The sequence below is a fragment of the Amphiura filiformis genome, chromosome 19 (genome assembly GCF_039555335.1).
Source record: "Amphiura filiformis chromosome 19, Afil_fr2py, whole genome shotgun sequence".
NCBI lineage: Eukaryota > Metazoa > Echinodermata > Ophiuroidea > Amphilepidida > Amphiuridae > Amphiura > Amphiura filiformis.
Window position 1 is genome coordinate 37,387,828 of NC_092646.1, and position 19,672 is coordinate 37,407,499.

The 19,672-nt window shown below is 38.0% G+C and overlaps 1 protein-coding gene across 1 annotated transcript in view; it reads right to left on the bottom strand.

Annotated features, from left to right (window-relative positions):
- The window catches only part of LOC140141622 (serine-protein kinase ATM-like), a 128,796-nt gene that overhangs the window by 22,966 nt on the left and 86,158 nt on the right, over positions 1-19,672 (bottom strand). Inside the window, exons 39-49 of the mRNA XM_072163533.1 lie at positions 17,892-18,080; positions 17,075-17,243; positions 12,273-12,363; positions 11,832-11,966; positions 9,698-9,895; positions 8,117-8,222; positions 6,928-7,076; positions 4,813-5,034; positions 3,684-3,906; positions 1,125-1,289; positions 98-217 (exon numbers count right to left, since the gene is read on the bottom strand). Coding sequence (XP_072019634.1) covers positions 98-217; positions 1,125-1,289; positions 3,684-3,906; positions 4,813-5,034; positions 6,928-7,076; positions 8,117-8,222; positions 9,698-9,895; positions 11,832-11,966; positions 12,273-12,363; positions 17,075-17,243; positions 17,892-18,080 — 1,767 coding nt within the window. The remainder of the gene's footprint in view (positions 1-97; positions 218-1,124; positions 1,290-3,683; positions 3,907-4,812; positions 5,035-6,927; positions 7,077-8,116; positions 8,223-9,697; positions 9,896-11,831; positions 11,967-12,272; positions 12,364-17,074; positions 17,244-17,891; positions 18,081-19,672) is intronic.

The following is a 19,672-nucleotide window of genomic DNA, read 5'->3' on the forward strand; positions in this document are numbered from 1 at the left end:
AAACCAATGGTAAAGAGAAAAATTGGTGACTTTTTGATTATTTGACCAGCGATTCGGGCTGAAATTTTGTTAGCAACCCTGAATGCAGAGTTCTCACCTTCTCCAAGTAGCCTTCAGTGATGACAATTGGGCTCTCTGCACAAGTCTCCGCTAGCCAGTTACCATACACAGTGAGGGCTTCAGGATAGAGGCTACTTCTAACCGAACTTCGCTGATTCTGAAATACAAGCACAACAGAAAGTTGCTTTAGTCTTTGTGACTAAAAGCATTGATTGTGAAGCTTCTGCTTTGGTCAAGTTGGCATAGCAGCCATTTAGTCTGCGATTCGCAAACTATTATGGTGGTTCGTTTTGCTGCCCATGACAAAAGCTGATTGCATAATGATGTACAGTTACATGTGAAGTCGGGCCTAATTTAGACGACAGACAGGTCCAAAAATTTGAGTAGTAGATACTGGTTGTCACTATGATAAAATATTGGACCTGCCTATCGTCAATTACATGGTAGAGGATTAGTAAGAACAAAAATTCAGATCATTTATTCTCATTCTTAGTCAATTAAACATTATTTCAATAACTATTTTTTAGCAAAAATTTAATTACCGTCATAAAAATTTCCCTTATTCTAAATTGAAGGAAACTTAAATAGAAAGCAAAATTAAACTTGTTATCATTTTAAGTGTAATCATTTTAAGTTATCATCTCATAGCAAAATTAAGTGAAGGAAACTTGTTTAAACTTCACATCTTCAGCTCCATGTACTGCGATTGTGTGCATGTTTGACACACTATGTCTTCAACACGCTACATACATGCGCCTTGACAAGTGTGTTACGTGTTAACGATACTCATGACGACGGAGGGCCATCTACGGCCTGATAGACGACTCACGAATCAAGCGATTGTCCAACAACCACTGAATAAGAATGGTGAATGAATGGGCCTTTGATCGGAAATACTTGAGTTCACTCTATGGCCACGCTCACCACTAGTGGGACTTGGCCAGTTGGTGAATGAATGGGCCTTGGACTGTAAACACTTAAGTACACTCTATGTTCACCCAGACAACTAGTGGGGTATCAACATTTTTGTCGTTATACGGTACAAAAGTTACAACAACACTTACTTTGCCTAGCTTGTCTACCAGAGATTTCACTATATGCATGGCCGACTCTTTCTCACCACGGCACCAGAATATCTTGGCACTCTCTATATGCCATCGTTGGTTTTCATCGTCCTGTTGCCCTGGTGTATTGAGTTGTTGTAGATTGGTCATAGCTCTCTCTGCAATCTATTGGTAATCATATAAAGTCATGCATATGTAGAAAATTAAAAAAATTGTACCACACATTTTAAACTATTTGACTGAATGATGGAAATAAAACAAACAAAAAACAAGCCAACAGAAGAGACAGGATTACAAGTTGGTTCTTGAACCACACAACAGTTTCATTACCACAAAAATTATGAACAAAAAGGTTTCACAAATTTTTGTGATACATGTAGCAATAGACTAGCTAATAAGAGAACTCTCTGGCTAGTCTGCCTTGTTTGTACATCTACACATTCCAAGCTACCGATTACCCATGTTACACAATACCTGTGCAAATTATTATTAAAAAAAAAAAAAAGGCGCAGTGATTTATAGTGCGCTACGCACAGGCACAACACCTAGACGTTGATCCACAAGCCTCAGCACACTTTACAGGTTGTCGCTGACCACTATGGCCCCACATCATTCCATAAACCATTAAACAACAATTCAGGGACTTTGCTGCTTCAAGAGCGCACACCCTAGACATACCACAAATAACCATCGCAACCAGGATCAGCTCCCTGAGTTTCGTACGGGTTACAGCAAGACAAATTAGCAGTGAGTTCCTTGTCCAGGAGAATTTCAAGCTAACTCAATTTTTCCACGAGATCGTGAGCATATTAGGCACCACCAGGGTTCGAACCCGCAACCTCTCGCACCACAGTCGAACGCCTTATCGATTGAGCTAACTTGACTGCTAATTATAACCCTCATGCTAAAGGATACTTATTAGTACTCCCCTTATGGCTTGTACCTAATTCTGCAGTTACAATACTTTGTTCCTCACATGACATTCCAATATAGCAAATTTCCCAAGCATTGGGCTATTCCATTTAAGGAGGCTGTGCACTCTCAGACATGCATGTAGTAAAAGTGCAATAACTTTGTAATTATTCGCGCATGACATATAAAAGTATACATTTTTATGAAGGCAAGACATAAATAAATCTTAATATAAATACAGATTTGGGGTAAAAACAACAATTATGAAGAAAATCACAAAAAAGTGAGTTTTTGGCAATATTTGTTAGGTACATCATAACAAAAAAACGTTTTTTTAATTTTTTTGATATTGGCCTTAATTTTTGAGATATTGACCATATAAGGCATCAAATTGAACTTTTTAAAATTCACAAACGCCTATTTCACAAAATGATGCGTAAAATCGGAAATAGACCAAAATATAAAAAAATGAGAAAACCGTTTCTTGAGTCGATCATGCTTTTTACGATGATCATATTTGCTTACCTATAGATGCTGTATTTATTGAGTTATCGTGTACCTAAATCGTCATTTTACCGAGAAAATGAACATTGAAATAATGGCCGTTGAAGTTTAAAGTGGTCACATTTTGCACTTTCATCGAATCTCGCAGGAGAATGCGGCAGTTTTTATTTTTCTACCTTACATTACATAAACATCGGGTAAATCCACGGCCCCTTGAGAAGTTTCAGCGAAATCCATTCATAACTTGATATTTAAATCGGGGGAAAGAACTTGAAAAAACCCACATTTTATCAGCTAAAACGGAGCCATTTGACCACTAGGTTTTTGTGCGTGGTGTTTCCATAAGATGCGCCGCGCATGCAGATAAGCGTCGCGTATTTGTGCGTTAACAAATTGCGCGATGCGTTTTTGCGCGCGTGTACTCTGCTGGTACAAGATTTTCTTTCCTTTTCAATTTCAAACACGAGTGGAATAGTGAAATAAAATCCTTAAAATATTGCAGTTGGAGTTTACAAATCTGGATTTTCATTATTTGTATTTATAAAAAACATAACAAAGTACAGGCTGTATCAAAATGATTGGTACCCATCAATCTTGATGCTTATTGAAAAGCCTGCTTCTCCCAAATGCAACATTGCATCTTCTAGAAATTGCCATACTTTATTGTAATATGAACTGTTTATGACATTAATCAACAAATTATGCGGATCCTATGTTGCATTTTGATGTGGCAGTGCTGTCCATAATCAGTGAAAACTGATGGGTACCAATCATTTTGATACACCCTGTACAAACATATCAAAAAAACTCAATTTTGCGAAAGAAACAATGTCTAGAGTACACAGCTGCCTTAAAACCCACACTACCCCTGTGCAAGATTATGCATTTCAAATGGAATGAACACATCAGCAGCTCCATTTGAATTTCATACACCCTCCCTCAGAGAAAGATTCAACCTGAATCTTCCACTGAGGGAGGGTGTGTTTCAAATAGAGCTGCTAATGTGTTCATTCCATTTGAATTTCATACTTCTCCTGTGGAAGATATTTCCAAAATAGTGTGGATTTTAGATAGAATAGCCCATTATACACCCGGGCATACAGAATCCAAGTCTAATATATAGCTCCAACATTGCCAACCTACCTGATAATGCTTGGCATTTCTGGCCATCTCAGCTTGGGTCTGTAGATGTCCCACAAGCCCTTGCAGCACCTGCGTTTGTTGGTTGGAGTTGCTCTTCTCCAGTAATGTTTGCAGTAATACTGTTCTGAGGGCAAGGGTTGGTTCTAAGAATTCAAAGTCATTCTCCATAATGGGTAGCTGTTTCTTCCACTTTCTTAGTACATTGGACAATTCTGTTTGGTTGCTGAAATTTGTAAGTAGGCGAGAAATAGTGGCACATTAAAAAAATGAAAGTGCCACTAACCAAATAGAGCGTAGCGTCTCATGGGTGGGTCCTGGGTCCCGCCTTAAAGCCTCTGTGGGGTTTAGCCATTGAAAGTGGTATATGAAGGATCTCCTGGCATGAGTTTGTTCATGTTTTCAACTATTGTTTTTTTCAAGAAGACATAATATTACAGATAGGCCTAAATACACTTCAATTAAAAAAAAAAACCTTTTTATTTCAAAATCAAACAAAGAGTGCTGCACACCAATCGTAAACCTAGCTGTGGCGCTCCACAAGTTTGCGAATGCCTGTATATTAGAACATATGAAAGGACTTTTTTTCTGTACTTACACAGCTCTCTCTCTTCTCTCTCTCTCTCTGCCTTTATTTACCCAAACAGAGCATAATAAGAAAATATGTGGTTTATTGATCATATTTTTAAATATATACAAACTACAATGGATTTTTTAAAAATTAGTGTGTCAAATAACAGCCCGGAATAACAGCTAGCATTTTAGGGCATTATGTTGGTGACCTTAACACAAAAAGTTTGAAAATGGTGTATATCTAGTTTTGAATTCGAACTCATATTTGGTAATGAACATTATATATGTTACTAAATATGGGTCTAAATATGCAAAACATGCACGGATTTCATCATTATTAGTAAGTGTGATGATGTCTACAAATTACCAATAATTATTATCAAATTTCAAAATTTCCCTACTTGGAAGTGGATTGATCATGCCCCATACAGTAATTATGTGTCTAAGAAAGTTTTAAATTCTTTAAACATTTAATGTGTTTCCACAACTGCAAAAATTGATGATTGGAATAAAATTGCATTTAATAGTCATCATAACAGGTGATAATCTATCATGTTACCTCAGTATCAAAGGTGCAAAACTTTCCAAGTCAGCAAGGCCCTGTAACCTGGATAAAAGTGGATACACACTATGTGCACTCTCCATGCTGACATGACACAGGTTCTCTATGGTGTGTTGTCGTGCTTGTTGCAGGGCCACTTCAAATGAATCCGATTCTGCATCTTTGAGGCTGGTGAGGGCAGTATAGATAGACTTGTGGTAACCACTGAAGGCTTGTGACCTGAGAAAGATAAGTAAATGATTAACTTTTCATTATTTACACAGCCGTGACATTAGTCACGGCTGTGTCTTTTTTCTTACAGGTTCTTTCTTTCTTCTATCGACCATTTCATTTGCTCTAGCACTGACATGCTTACACCGATTTTGACCTAACTTGGTCACAACTATCACTGACCATGCCCCTACATGTCACATGAAACTCGTGGGGTCAAAGGTCATGTAGGGGTCACAGAGGTCAAAAACGTGATTTCAACTCAAAATGCTACTTCTCCCACAAATTTCGCAGGACAGTAATGCTACTTGCACACATGTATTGTTATTACCCAGTGTCTATAAATCATACACAAATTTGAGGTCAAAGGTCATTAAGGGGTTACTTCCGGTAAAAAACCAAATTCCTTCAAAAAATTTTGTTAGCTAAGAAAAACATAGAAGAGTGACGGTATGTGCACATATGAATTATGTTAACCTAATGTATATGTGGTATTTTTTTGTTTGAGGTCAAAGGTCATTAAGTGGTCACTTCCGGTATAAAACGAAATACCTTCAAAATGCTACTTCTCCCACAAATTACATAGAACGGTGACGCAACTTGCACACATGCATTGCTCTTACCCAGTGTCTGTGAATCGTACACAAATTTCGCAGGACAGTAATGCTACTTGCACACATGTATTGTTATTACCCAGTGTCTATAAATCATACACAAATTTGAGGTCAAAGGTCATTAAGGGGTCACTTCCGGTATAAAACCAAATTCCTTCAAAAAATTTTATAAGCTAAGAAAAACATAGGAGAGTGACGGTATGTGCACACATGAATTATGTTTACCTTATGTATATTTTTTGGTTTGAGGTCAAAGGTCATTAGGGGTCACTTCCGGTATAAAACGAAAAACCTTCAAAAAATTTTATTTTATAAGAAAAACATAGGACAGTAACGGTATGTTCACACATGAATTGTGGTTACCCAATTCATATGTGGTATATTTGGGGTCAAATGTCATTAAGGGTCACTTCCGGTCTGAGACGAAAAACCTTCAAAATGCCCCTTCTGCCACAAGTAAAATAGCAAAGTGGTGCCACGTGCACCCATGCATTGACATTAGCCAATGTCTATGGGCGTTTTCATATATTTTGGGGTCAAAGGTCATTAGGGGTCACAACACGGCTGTGTTCGTGGGTTAGACCACAGCTAAGTCTAGTTATTATTTCATTATCATTTTGGCTGCACAAATGGGCTATTCCAGTTGAAATCTACACTACCCCTGTGGAAGATTTTGGAAATAGCTTCCACAGGGGGAGAATGTTTTTCAAATGTAATTGGTCAGAGTTAATCATTTTGAAACCCATACTCCGCAACTGGAGTGAGTATTTCAAATGGAAGTTACCCAATTGTTTATTCTATTTGAAATATATACTCCCTCTGTGGAAGACTTTAGCTAAATCTTTCGCAGGGGTAGTGTGGATTTTAAATGGAATAGCCCAATAAAGGAACAGATCAGTAAACATTACTGCAGGAATCAAAGGTAATCTTGACCCTACCCTCCTCAAGACTTCTCCATGTTTTTGATTGAAAATGCTTCTTATCTTTATCTTGCTGGACAAAACCATAGGGTGAATCATGACCCAATGAGTTTGTATAATGTAGATGCCATGAATCTTCAACCAAATAAATTATAGCAAAAGTGAATCTTTGACTAATCTTTGCCTCCATAGAGATTGTTACAAATGTTTTTACATACGGAAAACAGAACATTTTTAATGTAGAAATGTAAGGATCACAAAATATCTAAGCTAATGTGAGGTGAGAAATGTAAACCATTTTGTCCTCAAAACTTTGAATTTCCATTCCTCGTCCCTGGCATATAAGTTGAAAAAACAAAAACAACTACCTGTCTTCAAGTTCAAGATCCCAAACTCCATTCTTCCATGCAGCCTCATACTGGAAATCAGTGACCTCTAGGTCAAAGGCCATATCACAAGATCTTAGCCCTTGCAAGTAAATGTTCAGCACATGACCAAGTCCGAAGTTTTGCATCGCCTGAAGAGAATAAGCAATAAAATTTGTTATGAAACTTCAGTCAAAACATGCAGGGATTTTTAAAATTTAAGTATTTCACAAAGCTTTAACCCCTGAGCACTACCTGCTGATGTAACATTGTCTCTGATTGGTCATTTAAATCACCAATCAGAATGGAGTTTTGCAAATAATTCACCCCAATATTTTTGTGTGGTGAAATTATTGTAACAATGTTGCTGATTGGTCCAATTGATAATGAAAACTTCTTTTTGACCAATGGGCAGGTACTTCTCATGGGGTTAACAAAAGTTTGTTTTTTTATGTTTGTTTTTTACTGATGATACCCAACAGAAGCCATTGGCATCACCAATGTGTGAGCTAGAAATTGAAGTTTGCTTGTCATTCACTTGAATAAAATTAATGACCCAAATTTGACCTCACAAACATGGGAGACGTAGCTGCACAAAAACAAGATGGAGGCATTTGAGAACAGAACTGAAAGAGGGGACACATAAAGGAAGTCATCTGGATAAGAAGAGGGGGGGGGCATTTAACAGAGATGAAGGGAACTATTTTCTTCCATATATTTATGATGGGTGGCTATCTAAAACACTACATGACACTCAAAAATTGGTGTTATAGTATCAGTAAGGCGATAGGAACAAATTAGTTCGATCTTTCGATCGACCATCGATGCTTGGTCGATCCTTATTATTATTCATGAAATCAATTCATTTACTATTTTTAATTGTGATTAAATAGTAATTTGTGCCTGTAGTGATATTAAGCAATATAAATTTAGCATTAATTCAGATTAATTAGTTGATAATTCATTAATAACAAGCATCGAAGCAGCATCAACGGTCGATCCAAAGATCGAACCAATTTGTTTCTGGTGCCTAACCTATAAATACAACTTAAATGATACAAAACATTGGAAATAATAAGCCGGCAGTAAATATGACTTACTTAAGCGCCCTCTGGGCAGTTAATGGAACGAATGTTACTTGCACTATCCCAACAACTGCTGTATAGCTAACCTATAAAAACCTATAACTTACTTGTAGTATGCCAACATCCGGTGTCATACCTCCTGGTGTGGCCATGTAGATGTCGTATGCACCCAGAGCTTTACCCCAACTTCTCTCATGTTCATAGGTATGAATTCTGAAATGAGTAAGACCATATATACATTGTGATAAATACTGGATGTGCCTATTCTTGATTATAATAGCAGATAGTCAACCCAAAAGGGTTACTTTTACTTTTTACTTTTTCAGCCATTATCAATCCACTGGAGGATGAAGGTCTCAGCATGATGTCTCCATGTGTCTCTGTTTTGTGCTTGATGGTACCAGTTCACTTCTCCCCAGTAGTTTTGCAGCTCGTCCCCTCCATCGCTTCCATTGGCGCCCTCTATTTTGCTTCCTCCCATAAGGTGTCCAATGTGTGAGTGTTGAGCTCCAACGATTGTCTTGTCTGCGGCTGATATGGGCGGCCCAGTTCCATTTTCTGCTTTTGATGATTTCCAAGATGTCTTGAACTTGGGTCTGCTCCCTGATCCATTTGTTGGTTTTCCTGTCCTTGTAGGTGATGTTTAACATGCTTCTTTCCATGTTGTGTTGGGCTGCTGCTAGTTTTCTTTCCATTTTTGATGTTAAACTCCATGATTCTGCCCCATATGAAATAGCTGGGAGGATGCATTGGTTGTACACCTTTCTTTTAAGGTATATTGGAAGATTGCCTTTCATAATGGGGCTGTATCTTCCAAAGGCTTGCCACCCGGCTTTAATTCTCCTACAAATTTCAGATCCTTGGTTTTTGTCTTGAAGAGAGAAGCGTTGTCCAAGATATACATATTCCTCAACCTGCTCAATTTCAACCCCTTTTACTTTCACTATCTTTGGGACTGTTTCTAATCCTGTCATGACCTTTGTTTTCTTCATATACATAACCCAAAAGGTTACATATTTTTTAATTTTCAATGATTATTCCACAATCAACAGGAAAATGTGTGTATTATATGCTACAACTTGTAAGATGCTGCATAATTGAAGTAAAGGCATTGACTGTACCCGTATGGTAGATTTGAATTGATCTACAAGTTTTGGTAAAAGGTTAAAGGGCATTAATTGGTAATAGCAGGGCTTGTGCTTAACATTTTAACAGCTGGCAAAGTCAGGGTCAGTATTTTGCCACACATAATACTAAAAAACACAAGTTCACCACAAAATACAGCGTTGCTATGGTAGCTCCGCGTCTGTGCAATGGAAAAATAAATATTGCATGGATGGTGAGTTCAATAGTTCTTTTGTAGCTGGCCGCTAAAAATAGCAGAAATAATCAATAGTAGTTGGCCAATCAAATGACAAGAAACTTTGTATGAGTTATATAAATGTGTAGCAGTTTAAAGCTTGCACTTGCAAATAGGTGTGAGCTTTTTTAATTTTTTCAGATTTTTAAAATTTTTCTTTACATTTTCTATTAAATAACAAGATAATTGGTGCAGCGGCAAAAAATGGAAAGGGCGGGGACGATAGACACATATTTTTTTCACTTGGCCTTATAATGATGATGATTTTAGAGAGCCTCAAAATCCATTTTGCTATTTCTTTAGTTCAGTGCTGAATGGTAACACTCACCTAGCCATAGTATCTGTCATTTTCCCTGCACCACAACCATAGAGTCCATCTGGCTCCCCTATACTACTGTATGCTTCCAGTAGCAAACTCTGCATATTGATGCTAGATTCACTTGATAAGGAACTTAATGTCTCTACATCTGATGGCTGACTTGATGGCAGGCTGTCTGCTGAGTCGGTCTGGGCTGATAAACGGCTTCTAAAATGATGAAAACAAAAAAGTAGGTTATGATGAATCAAATGAGCAAGGAATGATACAAGATAGTACCTTAATGTTATACGATGTATTGTTGGTCGAAGCAGCAGAAAAAAGTAGTTCACAGCATCTTGCGATGGTAGTGAGCTTTAGCAAAAATTGCATTGTTCAATTCATAGCGGCGTGTAGAAGAATTCAAATATCACAGATATACTTTTGTAGGTCCTGTGGTTCTTGAGTTATGTTGTAAAGAGGGCTGAAACAACAACACTTTTGTAAAACATGCATAAGTCATTAAAAACAATAAATTAAGCAAGTTTTCAAAGTATATGATTTGTTGAATGAATGAACTTTTGCAAAACACCAAAGTGTTATTTTTCAATATATTGATTCAGATAATGAAAATCAATTTTTTTTCTTCTGGCTGCTTTGACCAACAATACCTCGTATACCCTTAAATATGCAACCAACTGAAACAAGAGCAAGGTACACCAACCCATGGAAGAAAGAGATAAGAAGGAACCACAACGAACGCATTCACTTTGTTCACTCCCTTTACCGACATTTAATTCACATTGTTATTCATGAGGATTTACTTTGATCAATACCCATTAGTTTGGTATTGTACTCCATGCATTTGCATGTCTCCTGGAGCATGTCTAGATGATGATTTGAACTAATGACCTTCCGTGCAAGCAAACTACATGGATTTTCTCTGGTGACGTGATCATCAGTCAGTTTCGGTCATTTCCGTGCGTGATAGAATCGATTCGGCGACACCGTAATTTTCTGAAAAAAACACTCTTGTTGCATGCTGGGAAGGTTCGACTTGACAACAAGATGGCGCCCTTCATCTCCATCTTCCATTTTGCCCAAACTTTGATGATTATTTTCTCAGAGTTGGCAGTCTTTGGCACTGAAACGAATTAGCTAGTTACGATTATACACATGTAAGCTATTTAATTCATCAGGTTTCATGTACCGGACTCAACCGGAACATTTTGAATTATTTAAGAACATTACATCTATTTTTCATCGAAAATTTACGCAATGAAGTCACCAAAATCTTACCTTATTTTATCAAGATGAAACTCAGCAATAAACGGCTCATTTTGATGAACTTTTCGATGTTTTAAAGTACATTTTCTACACAACACGATCGAGAAAACAGTTTGACTGTAAACCCGAAACAAAGCTACTTTGCATGCTCAAAGCATCAGGGAAATTCCAGAATCATACTTTCGCCAAGCAGCGATCGCGTTACATGGACTATACATGAAAGGAAGAACCATTGATAGCTTTTCTTTTCATGCGTCAATAGATAAGCGGATTAAAACTTGGCCGATCGAAGTCGTTGTGGTTCCTTCTTATTTATTTCTTCCATGACCAACCTGATGTGGGCAAATAAGTGATGATAATCACTAGATGCAAAAAGGCAGACAAACTGAACCAAATAATGAGAAAGAATAACTAATGTAGGTACAGGAATAGGTAAAGAATCCAATGAACAAGGATCAATAAATGATACAAGAGGGTAGCTTGAATATGCGATCAAATGAAACAAGAGAAAGGTACGTACACCAACCCAATGTGATCAGAAACACTATACAAATAGACAGACAAACTGAACTAAATAATGAGAAGGAATAACTAATGTAGGTACAGGAATAGGTAGTTTGATGACAAAGAATTGCCAATTTCAATTACTTTACTATTTCTGTACCGGCATTGGCCATACCAGTTGAAATCCACACTATACCCCTGTGGAAGATTTTGGAAAATATGTTCCCAAAAATGGCTGAATTTCAAAACAATATTTTTATTCTCCAAGTGTAATTAATTAGCCGCTGATGATGATAAGAACATGAAGAACCCAGAAACACTAACTGTTAAAGCAAATCCAGAAATTTGAAAATTGATAAAGCAAAGAAACACATACCTTTGAACATCGCACCATATTTCAGCATAGAGTAAGCATGTGAAGTGAGCCCTACAGCTCTGTGCAGCCTTAGCAACCTCCAAATAGTTCAAATCTAACCAGAAATTATTGTCCCATGCTGTCCCTTTTGATCGCCTAAAAAGAAGAAACAAACGAAAGGGCAAATTGATTTTGTCTTTTACTTGATGGAGTTTTTCTCACCTTCAATATGTGACATATCACATTCCATCTAGATGCCGGAAGGGCAAACACATTGACTTCTGCCATAATGATACCAAGTCACAACCATTTTTCTTCAAAAAAAAAGACCGTATCCATATTATTGAGAATTACACACGGTGGATTGTGACAAATATACTATTCTTTTTGGATGGTCAAATGAAACTTGAAAAACATTTAACTGATAAACATTTTGTTTTTACTCTAGGTGCAGTTACTCACACATTGGATGGCTTCTGCTGGGTTCTCAGATAATGTACAACATCCAACATCACTTGCACAGACTTCAGACTTAGACTAGTTGAACCAGTATCTGTAGCAAGTAAAGTAACAGTAATGTTAGTCTTAATCATTTTGCATTGTCTAGTGAATTATTATATAAATTTGCTGTAGTCTATTGCAGGGGTGTGATTCAAAACTTAATATCCTGACAGTAGTAGAAATCCTGAAAAACAGTGTGAAATTGGGCTAAAATACCCCCTAACGGACTGAAAATCAATACAAAAAATGCTGAAATCAGGAAAATCCTGAAAATTCACACCCCCTGTTGATTGTTTTTAAAGATATAGACGAATCCAACGAGCCAAGTCATGGTCAGGATTTGGTCGGCCATCTTTGGTTTCCCGCTAGCACCAACCTGGGGTTTTGACCACCCGATTGTGCAAATAAAAGCCGCCTAACACCTAGAGAAGATGCAAAGACGAGGAAGGTTAATAGAATAATAATATACAATAGAGGTAATCCTGTCGCATCTATTCATACATAGGCCTAGTCCTTTTGTTCATTAATTTGTACATCTATGAATAGATGCGACGGGATTACCTGCGGAATTATCTCTATTGTATTATTCTATTAACCCTCCTCGACCTTCTCTAGGTGTAAGGCGGCTTTTATTTGCACAACTGTTGGAACTGTATTGTGTTGTAAACTTCTTTTGTCTACTTGTGTTTTCGCGGAAGGTGTAAAACGGGTGATGGAATGCAGTTTTAAAATTTCCGCCAAGGCCGAATCATTACACATTTTGGATGCATTGTAGCGGTCGGGGACCCAACTAAAGGCTGCTAGTCAGGTGTAGGAATGCGTGTATTTGGATTCCTCTATATGAAAAATCAGACCTTGAAAATGTGATGCTACCAGAAGATACTAATTACTTGAAGCAAAATCTTTAAAGCAAAAATGTGTAATTTTCATAAAGATATAGATTTCATCATGTTTTCCACAAATTTTTTAGTTTTCACTGATCACATTGTCCCCTTTCATTTTCAAGCCAAACAAATGAGGTAAAGCAAAGAAAACGGCTATTTCATTCCAGCACCCATCAATGAGTGATTCAGCTCGCCGATCGTTATTGAGCGGAGCTTCACACAACTGGGACGTATAAATAAGACTTATAACTAACAAAGACAAATAGTGATGTAATTAAAGCACTTCTGTGTACACAGAAAAATATCATCATCCCCGGTCAAGGAACATGCAATACGCTCCACCCACTCTATTGATTGGAATGGGGTCCAAATCTTTGGCAAAGAGGACAATTGGTTTCGTAGAGGAGTCAAAGAAGCAGTCCACATCAAAAGAAAAGGGAACAACTTAAACAGAGACAAGAGATGCCTCTAACTTCCACCCACATACGACTCGCTCATCCATTTATCTGACCGACGGAGTTCAACACCCGTTTTTTACCCGGTCTCAACATCAGTTGGCATTGAAGACCAGTGTAAGTTGAAGAACTGTGTTTAAAATTCACTTATGCTCGACAACATTACATTTGATTGGCAAAATCATACATTAGAGGACTTTGACGCAAATCAGCATAGGTGCATGTAATTCCATGTACTATGTAAATAACCTGAATAAAGCACTACGTCTTCCTGATACTGGTGCCGGGTAGAAGAAGAAAGGTACTTCCTGATACTGGTGCCGGGTGGAAGAAGAAAGGTACTTCCTGATACTGGTGCCTGGTGGAAAAAAGAAAGGTACTTCCTGATACTGGTGCCGGTGGAAGAAGAAAGGTACTTCCTGATACGGTGCCGGGTGGAAGAAGAAAGGTACTTCCTGATACTGGTGCCGGGTGGAAAAAGAAAGGTACTTCCTGATACTGGTGCCGGGTGGAAGAAGAAAGTACTTTCTGATATTGGTGCTGGGTGGAAGAAGAAACGTACTTCCTGATACTGGTGCTGGGTGGAAGAAGAAAGGTACTTTCTGATACTGGTGCCGGGTGGAAAAAGAAAGGTACTTCCTGATACTGGTGCTGGGTGGAAGAAGAAAGGTACTTCCTGATACTGGTGCCGGGTGGAAGAAGAAAGTACTTTCTGATATTGGTGCCGGGTGGAAGAAGAAGAAAGGCACTTCCTGATACTGGTGCCGGGTGGAAGAAGAAAGGTACTTTCTGATACTGGTGCCGGGTGGAAGAAGAAAGGTACTTCCTGATACTGGTGCTGGGTGGAAGTAAAAAGGTATTCCATCCAACAACTTTCAGCAATAACTTCATATTCAAAATAAAGCTGTGCGCCTGATTTGCGGAGGTAAGAGACGTGAGCACATATCTCCTTACCTGGCGAGGCTTCATCGGATACCTGTCCACCAACGTGTTAATTTTAAGTTGCTTGTTTATATGTACCAATATTTAAATGGCTGTCTACCAACATACCTCTCCTCTGATATTGCTTCATAAGCATTTCTCATCATTACCTTCGTTCATCGGTTGATCATACTAGTCTCCAAATTCCCCAAACTCATTTATTTATTTGTTTATTTATTTGTTTATTAATTATTTATTTATTTATAACTTATCGTTCAACAGGTGACAGGGCCTTTTCTGTTATTGGACCTCGGCTGTGGAACATGCTCCCTCTCTGCATCAGAAAAGCTGCTTCTCTTAATGTTTTCAAAAGACTGTTAAAAACACACCTTTTTATGTAATTGTTTGTTTCCTTTTGTATTTTTGTTTGTTTTTATTCCAGCTTTGGCTGTAGTTTGTTAGTTTGTAAAGGCGCTTAGACCTTTCATTAGATATGCGAGGTATAAATTGTATCATATAAAAATTAGGTATTTATTGCAAATTGTATATGTATGTATGTAACATCCTCTTATATCAACCATGGAATAAAGAATAGAGCACGAAGTGCGATGGAATTGCAACTCCGATCGTCGATGTGAGGTCAGCGATCGTCACGCTTGCAACATGTGGACGTAGATGGCAGCAGCATTTTTCTTTAATTAGCATATTCGTGACGTCATGTTAACGTAAGTCTCCACAGCACTACGCATATTTTTTTAGGTAGCTTTTAGTACTATCGTGGTGGCAGCAGCATTTTTCTTCACTTTTCTAAAATGGCGGCGCCCAGGGTTTAATGACAAATTCTTCAATTTATCAATATTTCATGAAAATTTACCAAACAAACGGATACAGTCATGACAGGTAATATTTAAAGTACACGTATAAATGGTCACAGTTATAAAAGAAAGAATATAAGAAACATAAACAAATGAACTGTAGCAATATTCAATATTAATGGCAGCGGCCGTGACTTATCAATGGCGCTGGCGGGTAATACACGGGGAAGCCGACGGTGACACCACCTTTATGCATTGCGCTGGTATACGAGTTGCAACGGCCTGTATCAACCAACATCACATACCTCATCACCTGCAAGAGTGTGTTCAATTCAAGCAGTATGTTGGTGAAACCAAAAGGGCACTGACAACAACTTCTTGAGCACTGTGAATGCATTAAACATAAACAGAGACAAACCAGACACAAGACATTTCATCCTACAATACTGAAGATACCACCGTTATAGCCCACAGACAGACCCAAAAGCATGAATTACAACACCACTGATACCATTAAAACTTGATAGTTAGCACATGTGCTTACTATCGAGTGCTTTTGAAAACATGAAATTGTACCAAAGTCTGGCGCTTTATTACCAACTGAGCTAATGGGGTTGAGACACAGGTTTACTTGTTCGTAGATAACCTATGTGTATCAATGATTTGCTCAAAACCCTTTACACTTTTGTGTTTGCATGTTTCAAAAGCGCTCAATAGTAAGCACATATCCTAACTATCGAGTTTTTACGACATCCTATGGAAGTCAAATAGATCACAAAACTACAGACTAATTACTTCCACTCCCTATCTGGCTTGGTTTGGTCATGCAGGTCACTCCAGCTATCATATCATCCTTTCAACTTTAGACCACCTTGGTTCTCGGCATGCATTCTTTGCGGTCTTAGAGCGGAAGCTAATTGACAAAGACGTTGGTACCACATGGTTGGGCCATGCTGTTCTGTGTGTCAGGTTGTAGGAGCACAGGCAATCCTTTTCAGTTAAACTTTGGTTGTCTCCAATTCTACTTCCTTGTCCCTTTTGTCTTTCCATGTGATCTCAAGTTCAAACGTATTTCACCATCATCAGATCATATACAGTATCAAAAATATAAAGAAAAGGATGGCAGGACAATCACAAGAGCAAAGCTCGAAAGACATGATTACCCCCAGTGCAAAAACAAAAAGACGCCTACAGACAACAGACAAGGACAGGGTGCAAACGGTCGACTGACAGGACCAGTGCAGACAGACAAAGACTTTGGATCAAAGATTTGAATAGTCACCCATATTTTACACCTTTCATCTGCTTTCTTTCCTTTTTTTATGTTTAGCCTTCCATATTTTCCTTGTTGGTGTGGCTTTTTGTTGACCTGCTTTAAATTTCACTGTCATCTAGAATTCTTTTATTCTGTGATTTGTTCATTTTGTCTAGCTTTTTATCCCATCATCTTATGTTGAAAATTGGTTTCTAGCAATTGTGTATTTTTTGTATCAAGAAACAGAAGGGTTTTGTCTTTTCAATAAGTTAGAATTTTAACTTTGCTTATAATTTTGAATGTGTATACCCCCCCCCCTTGGATGATGCGTCACATTCGTCCTGTTTGTACCTAAACTATATTAACTTGAATCAAAATCATCTGGACTTGCAGAAATTGAAAATGTTGATTTTACCCACAAACAACAACTTACCAGCATTTGGTAGTGGAGTTGGAGCTCTGCTGCTGTTACTGCTTAAACTCTCGCAATGTTTACCAAACAGCGCCCCCACTTGTTCTGATAGTACATCTCTATAGTCTTTAATCCCAGTAGCAAGGATGTCATGGATCAGATACGGAAGAACACGCTCGGCAAACTCAACCTGAGAACATTAATTCCAATAAAATTTGTGCTGTATTTTTCTGGAATTGGTAGCAGGTAGCCTGAAAAATTAGTCATGGTGAAAAACTAATCACACAAAAACTATTTAAATCTACTGAAGAGTTTAAATTATTTATCTAGTACTATATATGGACATTTAACATTCATTCTCTATTAATGACCTTTTTTTTCATTCTTCCCATCATTAATGCAGGAGGTGAGAGCTGGTTGTTTCATAAAAATCGTAAATCGACCAATCAAAAACCTTATTTTGCCTTTCTTCCCTGCAAGTACAAGCATGTTTAATTGCTTGTTTAATGTGAATTGTGAGACACTGCCTGCATGGAACTGCCCCATAGTCTTGACTGTTCGGTTAATGGAAAATATGAAGAACTTTTGTGCTGGATTTTTTATACATGATGACTCGGCCTCGGAAGCTGATGACTCGGACTCGGACTATCAATGACTCAGATTCAGAAGTTGATGACTCAGACTCGGATGTTGATAACTCGACTACAACACTGCTCCACACAAAGCGACCACACAGAGCGATCGTTTAAAGATCTGACACAAGCTGGACTACTTTCTTCGGTTGGACGGCTTCTTGCCAGCCTGAATATAATAGAATCTGAATGCTCCTATTACATACCTTAACTTTACATATTGGTTGTAGCACACTCATCATCTCATCTCTGACTGCTCCACAGCTGATCAACGCTACCGTCAAATTCCTCACCCAATCGTCATGCTTCCCATGTATCGGTTGCCATAGCGATGAGTCGCCAACTATTCGCTTAAAATGTGCGTCACTACAGGTGGTATTCGATGTGTTCGAAATCTGGAAGTAATTAAGTTCAATAGGACATGTATTTAATAAACTTTCCCTTTTTCTTAATACACTACTTATAGCTATATGGGTATCCAAAAGTGAAAGAGCTATACCGATGAAATTTTGTCAGTGTAATCACTGGTCCTTATGTACATTATGGTCCAAAAATGGTCTCATAAGTATGTTTACTTTCTTCACAGGTGGCGCTAGATGGGCAGTAGGGCATAACCTGCAAGATGGTGAAAATTGAGGCACGCAGCGTGATTAAGTTCATGCATTTGAAGGGTTAGGCCTACAATGCTCAGAAAATCTAAGATGAAATGAAAGTAATCTATGGTGATGATTGCCCATCATATGGCACTATTGCTTTTCAAGGCTCCTGCTGGACGCGAATTATTGCGTCCAGACGCATTTTTGCATTGCTGGACGCAATGTTCAACAAATTTCATCAACCCGTTGCGTCCAGTCGGACGCAAGTTGATTCAGCCCAAAATTAGTGATTATAAGCTTACCAATTTCATCATCATAAAAATCGTGAAAATTAATACGTTGACTGATCACTCCTAATTCTCCTAATAAAGCTTAATTAATATTCATAACCAATGCACCAATCAGTAAACGAATTATTGACCTTTCACATTTAACCACTCCCATTTTGCAACACTTCCGGGTCGAGGTCACCAGTCAATGAATGAAAACTCTTACGGCAGTGAGACGTGATAAGCTTTTGAAAATACAACTGTCTAAACAATCATACATTGTCAGCAAGTTTGCATTCACATAATTTGTTATTGACAATAATATTTACACAAATCTTTAAAATCTCATCAGGAATCTGAAAGGAAATAGTCAAATATTTGCATTAAACTGCGATGCAATACCGGGAATCGGGGCTTTGTAAAATTGTATTCCCTGTTGTTCAACACATTAACATACATGTACGGACGCATACAAATTTTGTGGGACGCACATTTCCCGACCAGGCTTTACAGTTGTGCGTCCGATCGGACACAGAGTTTTTGAAGGCTAACAGGAGCCTTGTTGCTTTTTGAAAAAGGAATTTCCAAACCGGCCACATGTCCCTCACAGATGAGCCAAGAAGTGGACGTCCATCACTTACGGATGATGCGGCTACAGTGAAAAAACTCAAGAAAGTGGAGGATCTTATCATGAAAAGGTTATGCGCCTACTTCCCATCTAGCGCCACCTGTGAAGAAAGTAAACATACTTATGAGACCATTTTTGGACCATAATGTACATAAGGACCAGTGATTACAGTATACACTGACAAAATTTCATCAGTTTTCACTTCTGGGTGATGTCAAAAACTTTTGGATACCCCCTTGTATGTATGTAGCTTGTCAAAATCAACTACTTAAAGCCATAATGTGTGATTTGCTTTACAATGACGCCCTCAATTTTACTTGGATTTCTACTTTTTGCATAATTATAATGCTCAGTGGTGTACTAATATACCACATAAAAGACTAAGCCTGAAGTGCTTTAAGAACAGTAAAATTTAACTTTTTATGTTAAAACCGGGTCGACCCGATTTTATTCAGAGTTCATCGATTGACTGCTTGCTAACATCTCCCGTGGAT